Here is a 17,033-nt window from a genome sequence, read left to right as displayed (position 1 = left end):
GGGCCTCACGCCGCTGGTCGATGATGTTTAGTGTCCTCTCTGATATCCAGGGCTTTCTCGGGAAGGATCGTGAGCGTCCGAGGACATTGTGAGCAGACTGGAGGACACTTTCCTTGAAGGCCACCCAGTCTGTCAGTTTGTCAGGGGCCAGGGCATCGAGAGTGCGGCGGATGGAGCAACTGAAGTCTGTGGCGATGTTGGGGTCGCTGAGTCGGGAGGAGTCGGGGCGAGGCAGAGTCTTGTGCTGGATGGCTCGGAGCTTTAGCTTAAGCTGGGCCACCAGCAGACGATGGTCTGTGTTGCCAAGCTGTGCTCCTCTGAACACCCGGCAGTTGGTGACAAACGACTTCCAGCGTCGTGAGATGAGGATGTGGTCCAACGCCTTCCTTGTTCTGCCATCTGGGCTGTACCACGTCCAGTGATGGACGCGTTTCCGGGGAAACCAGGTGTCAGCAACACAGAGGTTGTTTTGGTGGCAGAGGAGGAGGAGGCGGTTGCCATTGTCGTTTGTTGTACTGTCAACAAAGGTGGTGCCGACAGGTGAGCCAGGGGACCGATCACTGCTGGATAGAGTGGCGTTGGCGTCAGTGAGGATGATGGTGATGTCGTGTGGTGGGGCTTGGTCGACAGCCTGGTGGAGTTGGTCGTAGAACGCGTCCTTCGCTTCCTCATCAGCGACGTCAGTGGGGGCGTAGGCGACTATAACAGTCATCTTGCCGTGATGGTGGAGGAAGCGTGCAGACAGTAGTCTGTCGCTTATGGGCGTCCAGCTGATGAGGGACCTCCGGAGGGCTTTTGGAATGGCAAGAGCCACACCGTAAAGGCCGGTCCGACTCTCGGGGCCACTCCAGATGTAGCAATGGTTGCCTGCTGTTGTTTCGCCATTGCCTTGCCATCGCACTTCACAGAGCCCTGCCAGGCTGATGTTATAACGACAGAGCTCTCGGGACAGCAGGGTGGCAGCTCCGGGGCGAAGGAGTGTCTGGACATTCCAGGTGGCGACACGGGTCTTTCGACGAAGGTCGATCCGTACTCGTTGGTCGGGGGCAGGCTGGGGTCCGTTACCGTGTTGGTCAGTCCGGCTTCTTTCTCTGGTCAGTTTCGTAACAAAGGGGGTTTCTCCTGGGTGGGTTGTTAGCCCTCCGCAGGATAGTCGGTTGGCGGGGCTGCCGCCTCACAGCGTACCAACACGCTGGGGTCTTTGTTTGTCTGGAACCTACCCTGGAGACCGGCCTGCCATGGGTGACCCTACCAGGAGCGAGCTCCCGACAGTATCGCTCTCCAGGGTCACTGGAACACACAAGCCCCCTCGCCGCATCAAGGCCAGACCCATTCGAGGGGGAATACATTCATAACACTCCTAATATGGACCTATATTTAACTATATCACTTAACTATTCTCATATAGGGGAAGATGCATTCCTTGTTTGGATTTTCCTACTTTTTTTTTATTTTTGTCCTCTCTTATTTTGAATTTCTAAAATCATATTGCATACAAAATGTGAAGGAGACACAAAGAGGACTTACAAAACCAATGTCACCTTGACTTGAAGGTGAGGCCAGTCGTTGTGTAATAAAATCAGTGAATTTTGTTTTATGTTATTGGTGCAGCATCTGGTCTTATCATTTTGGCTGATTTTAGTCATTTTGATTTTTACAATTTAATACAAAACTGACTCAACCTCTGTCCCACCAGTTGAATTTCAAAATTGACCCAGCAATTGTGTGTATGAAGAGTCAATGGTCAGTGTGTGGCACAATTCAATTGAGTTCTTGCCACAACTTCTTGCTCCTACTGCCTTTTTCATCACTACACAAGGCATTAATCATACTTTGGCTGAGTAAGGCCTCTGGTGACACTGCAGGATTAACTCAGTACTGTAGCAAGTCAGTGGGGCCCAAGGCAAACCTAACTACAAATTGTGTTCTGGAAGTGAATTTCTTTCTTTTGGCAGCTCTGCTGTGGTGTTTTTCTCATTTTTATTTTTGTCATATTTTTTGCCTACTTTGTTTGTATTTCTGAACCTCAGTGTGTTTCTTCTACCCTCTGCAAATAGGGAGCTTGTACTGCGTCAGAATGAGCTGTTAGTGTACACCTTACCCAATCTACCTTTTCACCCAAAGTCAGTTGGGAAGGGCTCCAGCACCCCCCGACCCTGAACAGGATAAACGGTATTGAGGGAGAGAGGGCTTGGTTTGACTGTTTCCCTTCAGTTCCTTTGTATTCTGCTCAGTTCAGGGAGGCCCCGTAGACAGTACTACATTTTTTAAAGTGTGCATGCCTTCCTATCCAGAGCTAAACATAACTACTGTAGTACAAATATTAAATGTCACATTTTTTTGAATGTGACAAATGTCTTGTTTTGAATGAGGGTGACTTCACTATTACTCCAATACCTGCCATTGGCAATTATTTTGCTTATTTACAATACCACCATATGTCCAATATTCATTTTTGAATGAGCTATGATTTTGCTGTTATTTACATTTACAGCTGTATTGTATTTGTTCATCTGTGTTTTGGGGAGATGCAGTTGGGACTCTACATCACTGGAGTATTTCAGTGATATTAAGCTTGCATTGACAAGTTATATCCGACTGCACATTTACTCTGCAGAGCCCCCCAATAATTCATGCAAAGGTAATTAACAAACTCAAATCATGAAGCAATGACTTGACTTGAATTCTTGCTGAAGTTCATAGGACTGCGTTGCTCCTTTTTGAACTGGCATTCAAACGTTAGCTGTGATGCATGTGTGAATAGTCTGCTTTGATGACAGAAAAAGAAACTAAATATTTAAAATGCATCACACCACAAAAATGTCCTCGCCCGAATAAATCCAGATACGCTATTGTGACCTCGTCAACAAAAGCATGACAGATGACGCTTGTGATGCTGTTTTAGCCTTTGTTTTTTTTTTAAGAGAACATTTATTTCCTTGTGGTAAATCTCCTCTCAGTACACTTGTATCTAATGAGCGATCATTTTAGGTTGACAGAAATGGCGAAACTAAGAGTCCATCCATCCATTATTTAAACTGTTTATCCTTAGGAGGGTCGTGGGTGTGCTGGAGCCATCTCAGCAATCTTCGGCCAGGAGGCACGGTACACGCTGAACTGGTTGCCAGCCAATGACAGCAAAACTAAAAGCGGTAGTAGTAAATCAGTTTTAAGACTAAAACCCTCAGGAGACAAACAATAATATGGAGCAATGTAATACCCACTGACAAGTCTGTTGAACAAACATTTGAGTTTCCTGTACCATTCAGACATTCAAACAACTTCTTTCCTCTCGCCTTTGACTGCCTAAAAAACAATGACTCAAATCTACAGTGGCTCTTTGCCCTGATCATTGTAGCTCCAGCTCCCTACATACTTGAACAATTGTCATTGATCAATATTCCACAGCACTAGACACTTGAAAGCGCTCAAGGATTTTCTGCATTCTTGCACACCTAAAGTTGGACTACAACTACTGCTACTGCAATGTCACTTTAAAATGGTGCAACGATTATCTGCACCAACTGCATGACCGTCACAGTATTGTCAGGATCGCACCACTTTTCACTTTATCGCTGCTTGATGACTCTGCACATTGTCGCACAGAGGTTCACTTGCTGGTGTGTTTCGGATCATTATCCTGCTGCATGATCCAAGAGTGCTTGAGTTTGAGGGTGCAAACTGATTGTCGGACGTTCTCCTTCAGGATTTTCTGGTACACAGCAGAATTCATTGTCCCATCAATCACAGCAAGTTGTCCTAGTCTGGAGGTAGCAAAGCAGCCACAGATCATCACTTTGCCACCACCAGGCTTGGCATAATATTATTTTTTTTATCAAATGCTGTGCCATTTTTACCCCAGACGTAACTGGCCGTACATCTTCCAAAAAGTTAACATTTTGACTCATCAGTCCACAAAATGTGTTTCCAGGAGTCTTGAGGCTCATCGAATGTCTTTTGGCAAATGTGAGACGAGCCTTTGTGTTCTTTTTGGACTGCAGTGGTTTTCGCCTGAGAACTCTCCCATGGATGGCATTTTTGGCCAGTGCCTTTCTTATGGTAGAGTCGTGAACACTGACCTGAACTCAGGCGAGGTCAGGAGTTCTTTGGATATTGTTCTAAGTTCTTTTGCAACCTCCTGGATGAGTTGTCGTCGCACTCTTCGAGTCATTTTAGCTGGGTGACCTCCTCTGGGAATGTTTGCCACTGTTCCCATTTTTATCCATTTGTGGACAATGGCGCTGAAAGTGGTTTGCTGAAGCTCCAGAGTCTTGGAAATGGCTTTGTAAACTTTTCCATAATGAGAGATTTCAATAACTTTTTCTCTCATTTCTTCTTCAATTTCTTTGGATTGTGGTATGATGACTTTGTTTCTTGAAATCTTGCAGTCTACTTCACTTTGTCTGACAGATTCTATTGATGTAATTGATTCAACAATTGCGGTGCTAGCGTGTTGCCTGTGAAATTGAACTCAGCTTTCCCAAAACCATCATTAGTCACAGTTGCTTTGTGATTTAACGGTGGAGGTTATTTTTATAATTTCCTTCAAGATATATTGGATTGAATTCAACACAAGTGAAACTATGGTCAAATATTTTTGTTTCATCAGCACTGCATTTCTCACAAGCCCTGCCCTATTGATGTTATCATTTTAGCCAGCTGAGCAGGAACATGTCTTTTTTTTTTCACTTCTTTGTTTCCATTTTAAACCTCACGAAGTTGGTGCTTATTCTATCAAAACAAATTAAACCAGATTCTTTTCTTGTTTGTACTGTATGGATGGGAAGAGAACGCCATAACACCCAATAATGGAATGCATTAAGTGTTGTCTGCATATTTATACATGTCACAAATGTTGCCTTTTACGATGCAAGAACATTCACCAATAATTAAAATGTATTTTTAATACTACTAATACTCCGGTATACTGTACAACACGTTGATAATGAGCTCCTATTTGCTTTGTTTTAAACATTTATACAACAATTTTAATGAAGTCAAATATAAAGGTACACATTAAATTGAAAGGGGGAGCTGTAAGTATTCATTTCAATGCTACAAATCCAGATCTGGTTCGAGATAATCACAAACAAAAAGATTAAGGACCTCAACTTAGATGTTACTCAATTCAATGGAAGAATGACTGATTACAGGAGAAGTCCAATTAAATTGTATATAGCAAAAAATACGTAAATTCAAGACATGTTCCAGATCAAGATCCATAATGTGCTCTACACAGTTTCACTAATATGCAGCTCTACATCTTTTTTAAGCATTTAGTTGTAGCTGCAAGTTGTCCGCAAAGGATTGAACCTATACAAACATAACCCTGATGGCTTGTTCACTGAAACCAGTTTTAGTCCATAGTTATCAAACATACTGGACAGACTTGTAAATTTGTTGTCCCATGTTCTCTGGGAGGTCTGGAATTGCGTGTATAAATAGGAGGCAGTTCAGAGCCGGCCTGAGTTTGAAGCATCATGGTTTCCACATCAGTGCTCGTGCTGCAGCTACTCCTGATCTCACTGGTGTCTGCATCACACCACTATGGAGGACTCAGCACCTTCAGCTCTGATATAAACTCTGATGGAACATTTACAGTAAGTGGTTAAATACTGGTATCATTATGTGATCATCAAATATTTGCCATACTCATTTATCATCGTTGTATTGTGTGTGTTTTTTCGTGATTGTCTTTTATCAATCCCACAGACATAGCCTCTATAGCATGGGTGTCAAACTCAAGGCCTGCCACATCATTTTATGTCAACTTCTATGATGCTTGCTAAAATCTGTACCACAATTTCAAATACTCATATGTAATGTATAAGAGATATTGTAAGCATTTTCTTGTCACCAAACTTCTCATTACAGGAACAAATAGTTGAATAAACTGTTAGTCTTGATATACTGTAGTTTCAGTCATAACCACCATCCGAGGGAAACGGTAACTACGATAAATTTGACACTCCTGCTCTATACTATTGGTACCTTCAGAAGTCGTGGGTTTGATCCCCTGCCTCGTCCTTCCTGTGTGGAGTTTGCATATTCTCCCCATATCTGTGTGGGTTTTCTCCAGGTGCTCAGGTTTGCACCCATATTCCAAAAACATGCATGGTGGGTAAATTGAACACTCTATATCAGGGGGGCCCAATCTTTTTTGAGCGAAGATCTACTTTTCGATCAACCAACCTCCCGCGATCAACTCGTTACTGCACACGCGCGCATACGCACGCACTTACACACGCATGCCATACGGAGCAACAGCCATTACGGCCTCTAAGATGAACGAGGCATGGGACGCATTTTTGTAGCGTGTTAACTATCGTAGCTCACGTCTACAGTTTTAAAATGCTTCTCCCGGCACTCCAGATTCCCAATGCCCTCAGTGAATTGTACATGAAACAAACACTGAATGAGGATAATAATAACAATAAAAGATATAGGGCAATGGCTCTGATCGCAAGCTGCAATTGCAGCCTGCTGACCGCTAACAACTTCCGGTGATGCAGGTCACGAGCCAGGTTGAAAGGGACCTGCTTTTTTATTTTATTTTATCTTTTAAATACTTCTTGTGAAAGAGAGACTGATAGGATGCTAAGGGTGCAGTGTGCACTAACACAAAAATATATCATATTAATAACACACACAGACACACAAATAGTTTGGGTTGGGGTTTTTTCCCCGTTTTACACCCCTTGCGATCCACTTGGGACCAGTCCGCGAGCTCTCAGTCGATCGCGATCGATATATTGGGCCCCCCTGCTCCATATTGTCCCTTGGTGGGACTGTGAATATGAATGTTTGTCTGAGATAGGCTCCAGCATGACCCTTGTGAGGATAAGCAAATTAGAAAATAGATAGATGGATGGGTGGATGGATGGATGGATGGATGGATGGATGGATGGATGGATAGATACATAGATAGATAGATAGATAGATAGATAGAATCTTTCAATAGAGTGACAATGACAAACACTTAATAAAAAGATTCAGCATAACACTGCAAGACATTGCCGAGATAGGGACTGCATTGGCTGGCCTATAAATGGCAAAAATCCGCATAAAATGTACGCCCATTGAAATGCATTGGTAAACTGAGGGAAAACAGCGAGAGAAAAACACCACCCTACACACACAAATATTTTTAAATAAATAAATAAATAAATAAATTTTAACTGCGGGAACAAATAAAAAAAAAAATAGAGCAGCAATGAAAAACCGTGGCTGACGTACGGCGAGTATGCAGGGGTCAGCTTATACTCGTAAACTCTGTCGTAAAACAAATTGTGTCACACAAATATGATCCGTTTTCACAGGTCAACATTAGCTTCAAGGACACCTTCGATGGGTGTCACGCCTCTAAAAACATTCATTGTTCCAATGGCAACTGTGGATATGAGGTCAGTCGGCATAGAGTTGTACTTGACAACAGCACCAATTCACCGACAAATACCAGGCAATGGTGTGAAGTAGAGAGAGTGATCACAAGACGTGTTCCATCCAACAAACCTTTCTCTTTGAGGTAAGATTTTTCTTTATTGTGGTCATTTAAAATCTGGAAACTTTGTCTCCAATGAAGAAATTTCAGTACTCGGTCATATTGTATTATGCCCTACATATTCAGTTGAGTGTCAGTATTTAATGAGTTTTATGTCCAAACCTCCCATCTTAGATGGCTGTTGCTGGATTCCAACAAGGAACTTCATCTCTTATTGGATACAACTGACCACTGTGGATTTGGGTACAAGATCTGACACAAGAGAGCCAAACAAATCACCAGCTACTGGCATGCTACCTCTTGTTCGGTAAATATCTAAGGAACAAAATTTCAGTTTCTGTATTTGAGGAAGGAACTGTCGTTAGGGTGCAAAATAAGTGCGATGATTGTGAGAGCCATATAACTGCTCTTGTTAACCAATGAAAAGTTACATGAATACAATTGCACTATAGTTTACATTTCCTGTCAATGTAATATGATGAATTTTTTTCTGCTTTAACCTTACGTGGCAAAATACAATGTACATTCTAGTGTTTGTTACCATGAATATGATTTGCTTATGAAATGTGGGTAATCCATTCTGCAATAATGTTAAATGTGAACAAATGTAAGTGTTAACGGTTCCGGAAGAGAATCAGACTCTACAATCATCAACTCAGGTAAAGGCATCCAAAAATATTTATTTACAGCAAACCAAAAGCGCTTGCAGAAGGCGGGGGAAAAATCCAAACGAAAATAGGTTGCCAACAAAGGACAAGATGACCCAATCGCGAAAATATCTAAACCATTGGTGTCAAACATACGGCCCGCGGGCCGGATCCGGCCCGCAAAGGAGTTTAATCCGGCCCGCGAGATGATTATGTAAAGCATGGTGTCAAACATACGGCCCGCGGGCCGGAACCGGCCCGCAAGGAGGTTCAATTAGGCCCGCAGGATAATTTAAAAGTGAAAAAAATGCATTAAAGACAGAATTAATATTTTTAATAAGGTGCAATTCGTTGAGTATCCGCAAGGGGACACTGTTTTGATCAGAGAAGAAGACAACAGCAGCCTCAGTCCGTCACTGTGACAGACCCATGACAGCAGACGCTATCAATAGCACTCTCACATTTACACATTTAATAGCACTCTCCTTAGTTTGTAAGATTACATTTAGATTTTGTATGCACGTGTAAATGGTTTAAAACTTCCTTTCTTTATGAATCTCATTTAATCTTAAAGTGCATTACTATATTTTTCAATACCAATTACTTGTTAATGTTTGTACAATCAGTGGGATCATTTGCAATGCATATATGTGAATGATAAAAGTAAATTGCACATTTGTCGAAGGAAATGTAAGGTGCTTCATGAAATATTTTGTAAAAGATATGTTCATTAAATTTCAACATTTTCCTAATGTTCTTGTGCTTCTTTATACCAAAACAAAGGAAAGACATTGTTTTGGTTATTTATAGCAAAGTATGGTATCATTTTAATGGTCTGGCCCACTTGACATCTACCGAGGCCGTATGTGGCCCACCATGTGAAATGAGTTTGACACCCCTGATCTAAACCGAGAGTAATAATGAACGCAGGCAAACTATTTCCGGAAAACGCAGAACAAGAATACGGAGCAATACTGTATCGAGAACCTGCAGTTATCCGACTACCAGTTGTCGTCCCGGATGTCTGTGTTCAAATGAGGAGAGGTGCGCAGCAGGAAAGACTGGAAGACCACTGCCACCTGCTGGCGAATAATCAGAACTGAATCATGACAACAAGACATGAAAGGAAAATGTCTAATTTTTGTTTTCTCAAGAGTTCCTCAAAACTGCCCGCGGGCATACAAGATCATGGCCTTTGATGCTGATGGTGACCGAGTACGATGCAGATATGGAAAAATTTCGAATAAAGAATGCAGCAGGTGCCGTCAACCTGTCGGCTTTTATCTGAATCAGGTATGTTGAAAGTCTGACGACGGCATGGAATAAAAATTTCCTTGTTGACTTTCATTAATAACTTGTTTTCAAAATTCGCCAGGACTCTTGCACTTTGCACTACGATTACACCTTATCTGATCCCAGAGTTTTTGGATTTGAATTGGTAGTGGAGGACTTTCCACAACAGCCCATCACACTATCCTATAGTGATGGCTCCCATTGCTCCAGGTCTCCGCTGATGGCCAGGAAAAAGAGGTACCCAGTCAGTCCACCCAACAGTCGGCCGTATAAAACCACAACAGAACACTCATGGTCACGCTGGTCCACAACAACGCCAGAGCCATGGGGGCAAAGGCATACTACTAGAGGTGAACCTCCTACAGACTCTTTGATTACATCAGCACCACCCACTGTGCCATGGTGGAAACATTATATGACGCCTAGTCAAGGGATGCCTTCTACGGGCTCATGGACGACATCAGCACCACCCACCCAGGTACCGTGGAAAACTACAACAGCACCCCCGTGGTGGTGGTGGACTCAGCGGACTACAGGACGTGCAGCAACACCATCTCGCACTGCAGTGCAAAGACAAACCGTAACCAATCCTTGGTGGTGGTTGTTCACTGAAAGTACTGCATCAACAACAACCTTGCGGTCTTGGCATCCTACCATAACATCTTGGACACCCACTACAAGACACCCATATGCCCCAACTCCAGCTCTTAGCAAGCTACCCTTGCAGTTCTCATTACTGGGTAAGCATGGTCTTATTGTGCTAAAAAAATATATGACCATGGTATATGAATCATGTGACTACACAGAGATAAGTGTTTTTGATCATTTGATTGTATTGTAGCTATGGCAGTGAACAATATGCCTAGTCTGTAGGAAATATGTAATATACTATGCTACACCACAGCACATTGACCAGAATATCAGATACTTAGCCTTAGAACATTTAAATGAATCTCTTATTGGCTTTCAGTGGACCCTCCTGTTCCTTCCTGTCAAGAGGGACTTTACATACCGAGGCTCGTATATCCAACTCCCCAGAATGGACAGCATATTTATGTAGAGGTCAATAAAGAAGTGGAGATCAGAGTCAAAGCGCAAGCTGTGCGTGCAGAGTAAGTGAAAAGCAACTGTCATGCTTGGGGTTATGTCGTGGTGGAAAAAAGCAAAAAAAGCAGGTGGACCCAAGTGTAGGGAAGGAGGCGAGGCCAAACAGAAATGCAAAAAATCCAAAAAAAAAAAAAGAACGAGGAAAAGGAAGATAGTCAGGCAGGAGAAGAACGAATACTATGAACAAAGTCCAAAAATTGAGACAGAATGTGAACAAAGAAATGCGAGAAACAAACTCAGATCTGTGAACCTAATATAGTTACAACATTGTATTCATAAGCAGCAAACAAATGAACTGCAGTAGAGGTGTGTTTCTGTATTCAGCATATACTGTGCTTCTAAATGGAGAAACCTTTTTAGTTTAGCTTTTTTTTTTAATGATCCAGGATACATGACATCATTATGAGTGGGCCAGCGAATGCCAACAAGCATAGAACCACGCATGATGAGTTTGTCATAAGGTGGATACCCAGGCCTGGCGATGAGGGTAAACATCGTCCACTCTGCTTCTCTGTTGAATCAGTCATACGAAGGTCAGTCATTGTTTGAAACTTTTGTGTTTGCAATAATTTGTAAAAGCAATTCTTAAGCGCTTTATATATTCGGTAAGGCTTTTTTAACCACACCAACATCCTCATATTATTCTCATCTCATCACAAACACGATCCTGGGTAAGGATTTACATGTCTTAGCAAATACTATTTATCGAGGCTTTATCGATGCATTAAAAGGAAATGACTCTTTCTCAACATTGTGTTGATTCTTTTTGTATTTATTTATTTTATTCATCGTAATAATGGGTTCATCAATTCTGTGTAGGCATGCTCTATCAGTCTATCAATCTGAAATGAGATGTGTTCTGCTTGAAGTTCAGAAGGCGAAAGGTGAGTCACGAGTTAGTACCCGGTAGTTAGTTTTCAAAGTCATTTATTGATGGAACAAAAAACATGCATGCAGTTGTCAGCTCAAAGTGGAGAAAAGTTGGTTGAAAACTAATCTGTCCTTTTCAGTTAAAGCTACGGTGACCTGCGCTGAGTCCAATATGACGGTGGTAGTTGAGAGAGCATCACTCCACTGGATCGATTTGGATCACCTACGTCTCTGTGATCCCTACAACGTAGAGTGCAGTCTTCAAAGACACTCCAACAGCACACATGTAGTTGCTGTCATCCCCCTTAACTCTTGTGGCACACAGCTGGAGGTACTCTAACTGCATTTCATTTCATCTTATCTTCCTCGGGTGAATCTTGGCTTTGATTTAAGAACTGAATCAGTTGCATTTTGCTCTGCAGGAGGATGATGATAATCTCATTTTCAAGAATGAAATAATCACTGTGGACAACCCTAGACTCATCGTTACCAGGACACACAGGCTGGAAGTTGGCTTCCACTGCCAGTATCCCAAACGAGGAAATGTAACCCAGAGTTTCATTGCACACAGAGAGTCTATCACAGTTTGGGAAAAGGGCTTTGGCACGTTCACCTACCAGTTTGAGTTCTACCCAGATGCCCAATTCCGAACCATATTTAGTCCAACCTTATACCCTCTGGACTATAAACTAGGAAACAGGATTTACATGAAGATAGAGGCCTCCTCTTTGATCAACAACACTGAACTTTTTGTGGAATCATGCCGAGCTGCTCCATATGACAACCCCAACTCCCAGCCAACCTACTCAATCATTGAAAATGGGTAAGCTTCCAACTCTTTTGGAGTGTGGGTTGCTGCCGCAATCCAGGCTTTATTTGTTGTATTGACAATGGTACTTGAACATTCCTGAACTGGATTATCTGAAGTGTCGGTAGAAATAAATCATTGAATTTGTGATCTACTGTCCAGTGTAATGCATGCTGCTTCCAAGCCAATGCATTGTCCTTTTATGTGCTCTGATTAGATGTCCAATAGATCCAACAGTGCAGATCTACACCCCAGCTCATGAACATGAATTCAGGTTCAGCATCGAGGCCTTCCAGTTCATTGGATTGCATGATCACGTGAGCATCTCTCAGTATTGCTTTCTGCAGGGGGGGAAAACATGAAGTCTTTCCACTAACAAATTCCTCCATCCATCAACTTTCAATCTGACTCAACCTGTTAAACTTGGTTTCAGACAAGCACAGGCGCCACAGGCAGACACAATGAACTCAGTCCTGGTTTATTGGCAGGGCAGAGGGTCAGGTCAAGGAGGCAGGAACCAAAGGCAGTAAGAGAAACCAAACCAAGATGTAGTGGAGGGCTTGGGCACGAAGGCTGGGCAGCAGAGAGTATGGCAGGCAAGGTAGCCGACAAACTAGCAACGGGTGGATCTTCAGACTGGCCTTTGTGCTGCAGAGGAGAGGTGAAGACTGGCAGGTGTGTAGGCGAGACAGGTGCCGTGATTGGGGAGACGCCCAACCCACACTGAATTCAGGGAAAGGCAACCAAAAACAGAAGAGAGGGAACAGAGGGAGGGGCCACACAGTGGAACACTGAGGACAGACACACTGGATTCTAACACAACCTCTTCAGGATGCTGCAGCCTGTCCTATCTGACTTCGAGCGGAAGGCCGACTCCACCCTGGACTGGTTGCCACTCAGTCAAAGGGCACATACAGAGATGAACAACCATTTCGACTCGCATTCACTCCACCAACTGAACCCACACTGCCTGCACGACACCATCACTGACGTGCAACAAATTCACAACTTACTTATAAATGCTTAGAAATGTATGTTCAAGTGCAAGATGCCACTGTCACAGGTGCTTGCTGTACTAGATGACATACATGTTTGCATGTCACTAAGATATTGATTTCGGGGAAAAAAATGTGCGTATTAAGTGATGGGTCTCTCTTGTCAATAGTTAATCCACAACTCATTTGTTAATTTATTCAGGTGTACATCAGCTGTTCAGTCTTGACGTGTGAGGCAGGGAACCCCCACACCAGGTGCTCACATGGATGTATCCAGACCACATGGACAGATGATTACCACCACCATGTAAAGAGAGAGGCTGTCATCCAGAGTGCCAAGCATTTGGTTTCGCAAGGACCACTGCGCCTGAAGAGATCAGCAGAGAGTGATGGACGCACAGGTAAGATCATATGAAATCTGACTTTGTTTTCCCTAATTTGTTGCTCTGATTAAAAATCTCTTTTTCTCTCTAGTGATGAATTTGAATATGAACCTCATATTCATCACTGGATGTCTTCTTGCAGTTGTTGGCATGATCAGTGCTACCGTCATGTACAAAGCCAAAATGTCAAGCGTTAAATATGAACGTTTGCTGACATTTGAAAGCTAAACACTTGCAGGTAGTAGATGCAGATTTTTTTCTACATTATTCAGATACAACATTTTATTTTGGGCTTGGTGGAAATCAAATGTATTTGGATGAGCAAAATAATGGTTGGGGGTGCATTTCAAGAATTGAAATGGACAAAATGTTGTACATACAAAATGATCATCACCTTTAAAATATATTGATGCATATTTGTTAGTGTTTCGAAAATAAGATTCTGTAGTTTATAGTGTCGTTCCAATCGATCGGCCACCAATCATGGTCGGACGATTTCCGTGGATAAGTATGTGATCAGTATATGTCGATCAATTACTTTCTTTGCCAAAAACAATCAAAAGTCTCCTTCAGGATGTCTCATCCTCTGTAAATGTTCTTCTCTTTATTACAAAGAATACCCTTTGACACCTCTACACAGTAAATACTCTCAGCCTTCTGGTGTCCTCCATGTATCATAGTGATTGATTGTCTGTGTTTATTCCAAATAAATCTTTTGTCAACGTCTGCTTTTACTTGGAAAAACATGTACTTTCCCCTATTTTCTGACATGTTACAGATCAAATCAGTAACTGAATCATCACACTGGTCAACATCATATTTCAATTAGAGAATGTACAATTAATTTAAAATTATGTTTTTACTTTTTTCTAGCACATCAGATTTTTTAGATATTTTTATTTTTGGTTTTTAATTTTACCTAAAACATCCACAATAAAGATTTTACCATACATTTTTATTTATAGCAACAGTATGACGTTTCAGAAGAAAAATTCCACTTGTTAGTGAACGTAACCCTTAATTAATAATAATAATAATAACAATAATGATACATATTATTGTTATTATTATTATTATTATTATGAAAACCCAATGTGCTAGAGAAAAAACAAGCTGCTGATTCAGAATCAGTACAAAAAATATCTTCTTGTAAGGTTTACTTATCTCAGACGGAAAAAAAATTAGTTGACCAGATAATACTGGATATATTTTTGCATTTTTTGCACTATTAATGTGAAATAATGTCCTGTTTTTGTACAGTAAAGGATGGAAATTTGGACAGAATGATTTTTAAAAAATCTGATTCATGTACTAATCAAAAAATAATTGACAGTTTAATTCATCCATCCATCCATTCATTTTCTGATCCGATTATCTTCACAAGGGTCATGGGGCGTGATAGAAACTATCGCAGCTGTCTTCGGGCAGTAGGTGGGGGAATGCCTTGAACCGGTCGCCACATAGACGAACAACCACGCATTTGCGCTCACACTCACACCTAGGGACAATTTAGAGTGTTCCAATAACCTGCCATGCATGTTTTTGGAATGTGGGAGGAAACCGGAGTACCCAGAGAAAACCCACACAGGCACGGGGAGAACATGCAAACTCCACACAGGAAGGTCAGAGCCAGCCGGAATCGAACCCTGCACCTCTGCACTGTGAGGTCGACGCGCTAACCAATCGGTCACCGGGCCGCCCACAATTTAATTGATTATTAAAATAATTGTTAGTTAGCGAATCCAAAACTGAAAGATGTGTAGCCAATCCAAGTGATCTGTATTGGAATTGGCATCGGCCGAGCTCACTCGTGAATGATTGTATCGAAATACGCAACATTAAACCTTGATCATAACACCCCTAGTACTATACAATCCTAATGACAGTGAATTATGCCACAACAACCAGAATTGCATGCATCTTTAGTAAGAATTGTGCTTACTGAGGATAACTTGTCTGTTTTTGTTTAATCAAGCAATTCACACAAAAAAAGACACTCAACCAGCACTGCAGATGTTTTAGTTTGTGATGTCAAAAATGAGAACATAAAATCTGTGATATGATCGTACCACAAAGGGAAGGTAAGCCAAGGGGAAAAGCGTGTAATAGACAAGAATGACGAGAATCTATCAAAACATTTTGTATTTAATGAGAGTTCATTGATACCGCTCCCTGATAATAATAATAAAAAAAATACAATATCATACAGTCAGGCTGATCGACCCCTCTAAATTGTCCCTCGGTGTGAGTGTGGGCGTGGATGGTTGTTCGTCTCTGTGTGCCCTGCGATTGGCTGGCAACCAATTCGGGGTGCCCCCCGCCTACTGCCCGAAGACAACTGGGATAGGCTCCAGCACCTCCCGCGACCCTAGTGAAGATAAAGCGGTTCGGAAAATGAATGAATGAATGAATATCATACAGTATCGAGAATGTTCATTTTTGCTCAAATATGTATGAGCTATGGCCATAAAGAAACAAGACTTAACAGCCACGTTCAAGACTTCAATGGCCAACTAGTTATGTTAATGTTGCACAAGATGCTGACATTATTCTACTTCTATGTATCTTTGTTTGCTTATTTCACTGCTTCTTTTTCAGGCATTTGCGTTGCACACAGCGGTCACACTTTATTGGACGCACTTTGCTTCTCATGCAGTCAGAGGAGCGAAATAATAATTTTGAAATTCCTGATCATGTTGGGGAAGGACCCAACCAAGCGCCTCAAACTGCACAGTCAATATGCGATCACTCTGCAGCAGCTTGTATCCCTTGTCAACATCCTCAGACATCTTACAGAAAGGCGTGATTTTTTCGAGCAATCCACCAGCTTCTTGCGTCACTCAAGTATATAAGTTTCATTGACAGGTTTGAGACACTTGGTGGAACCATGGCCACACAGTAGAATCGTGGTCAACCTGTTTATCTCACAGTTGAGAGCTTTTGGGTTCAAATCTTGTCTTCGGGCTTCCTGTGTACAGAGCTGATTTATACCTCCATTGAATCCTTAGCAAATGTGATTTTTGGGACGTCTATTTCTGCGAATAAAATGAATTATTGATTATGTACACACCTATTATATAATGAGGATGACGTAACTGTACCTGAAACAAGGTTGGATGCAAAAAATATATAAAAAAAGAAGTTCAGTAACGAGGTCTTAAATATAAATATGTCCCAAAGCTTCAGTTAAAACAATAAAAATACATTACCACAACCGTTTAACTTTACTGCAGTTACTCTATTCTTACTCAAGGTGGCACAATGGGCACCTGGTTAGCACAGCCCATTTCCAAGGCAGAGGTGGTGGGTTCAAATCCAGGCTCTGGCCTAAGTGTATGAAATTTGCATGTTCTTCTGGTACCGGGTACTCTGATTTCCTCCCACATTCCAAAACCTGCATGGTAGGTTCATTAAAGACTCTAAACTGGC

The 17,033-nt window shown here is 42.0% G+C and overlaps 1 protein-coding gene and 1 long non-coding RNA gene across 2 annotated transcripts; both read left to right on the top strand.

Moving 5' to 3' along the window:
• The first annotated feature begins 2,304 nt into the window (after window positions 1–2,304).
• LOC109514462 (uncharacterized) lies at window positions 2,305–17,033 on the top strand. The gene is made up of 3 exons (XR_002167991.1): window positions 2,305–2,314; window positions 4,095–4,101; window positions 16,583–17,033. It is a non-coding gene; the product is annotated as an uncharacterized LOC109514462 (long non-coding RNA).
• LOC109514461 (uncharacterized) lies at window positions 5,456–13,925 on the top strand. Its single transcript, XM_019867589.1, has 14 exons — window positions 5,456–5,600; window positions 7,320–7,525; window positions 7,671–7,808; window positions 9,303–9,441; window positions 9,524–9,986; window positions 10,065–10,181; window positions 10,412–10,553; window positions 10,935–11,081; window positions 11,368–11,432; window positions 11,559–11,749; window positions 11,841–12,241; window positions 12,444–12,543; window positions 13,424–13,622; window positions 13,696–13,925. The coding sequence occupies exons 1-14, from the start codon at window positions 5,481–5,483 to the stop codon at window positions 13,830–13,832; spliced, it is 2,565 nt and encodes an 854-aa protein (XP_019723148.1). The 5' UTR covers window positions 5,456–5,480; the 3' UTR covers window positions 13,833–13,925.

This window comes from Hippocampus comes, unplaced genomic scaffold (genome assembly GCF_001891065.2).
Source record: "Hippocampus comes isolate QL1 unplaced genomic scaffold, H_comes_QL1_v1.1 scaffold2, whole genome shotgun sequence".
Lineage (NCBI taxonomy): Eukaryota > Metazoa > Chordata > Actinopteri > Syngnathiformes > Syngnathidae > Hippocampus > Hippocampus comes.
Note: the sequence above shows the minus strand (reverse complement) of the source record. Positions and strands in the feature narration are given on the sequence as shown.

Bases quoted from the DNA above. Each gene is read 5' to 3' on its own strand.
- LOC109514461 (XM_019867589.1), top strand. From the start codon at position 5,481: ATGGTTTCCACATCAGTGCTCGTGCTGCAGCTACTCCTGATCTCACTG. The intron at 9,442-9,523 runs GTATGTTGAAAG...AAAATTCGCCAG, and splicing joins TCGGCTTTTATCTGAATCAG to GACTCTTGCACTTTGCACTA. The intron at 12,242-12,443 runs GTAAGCTTCCAA...TGCTCTGATTAG, and splicing joins TACTCAATCATTGAAAATGG to ATGTCCAATAGATCCAACAG.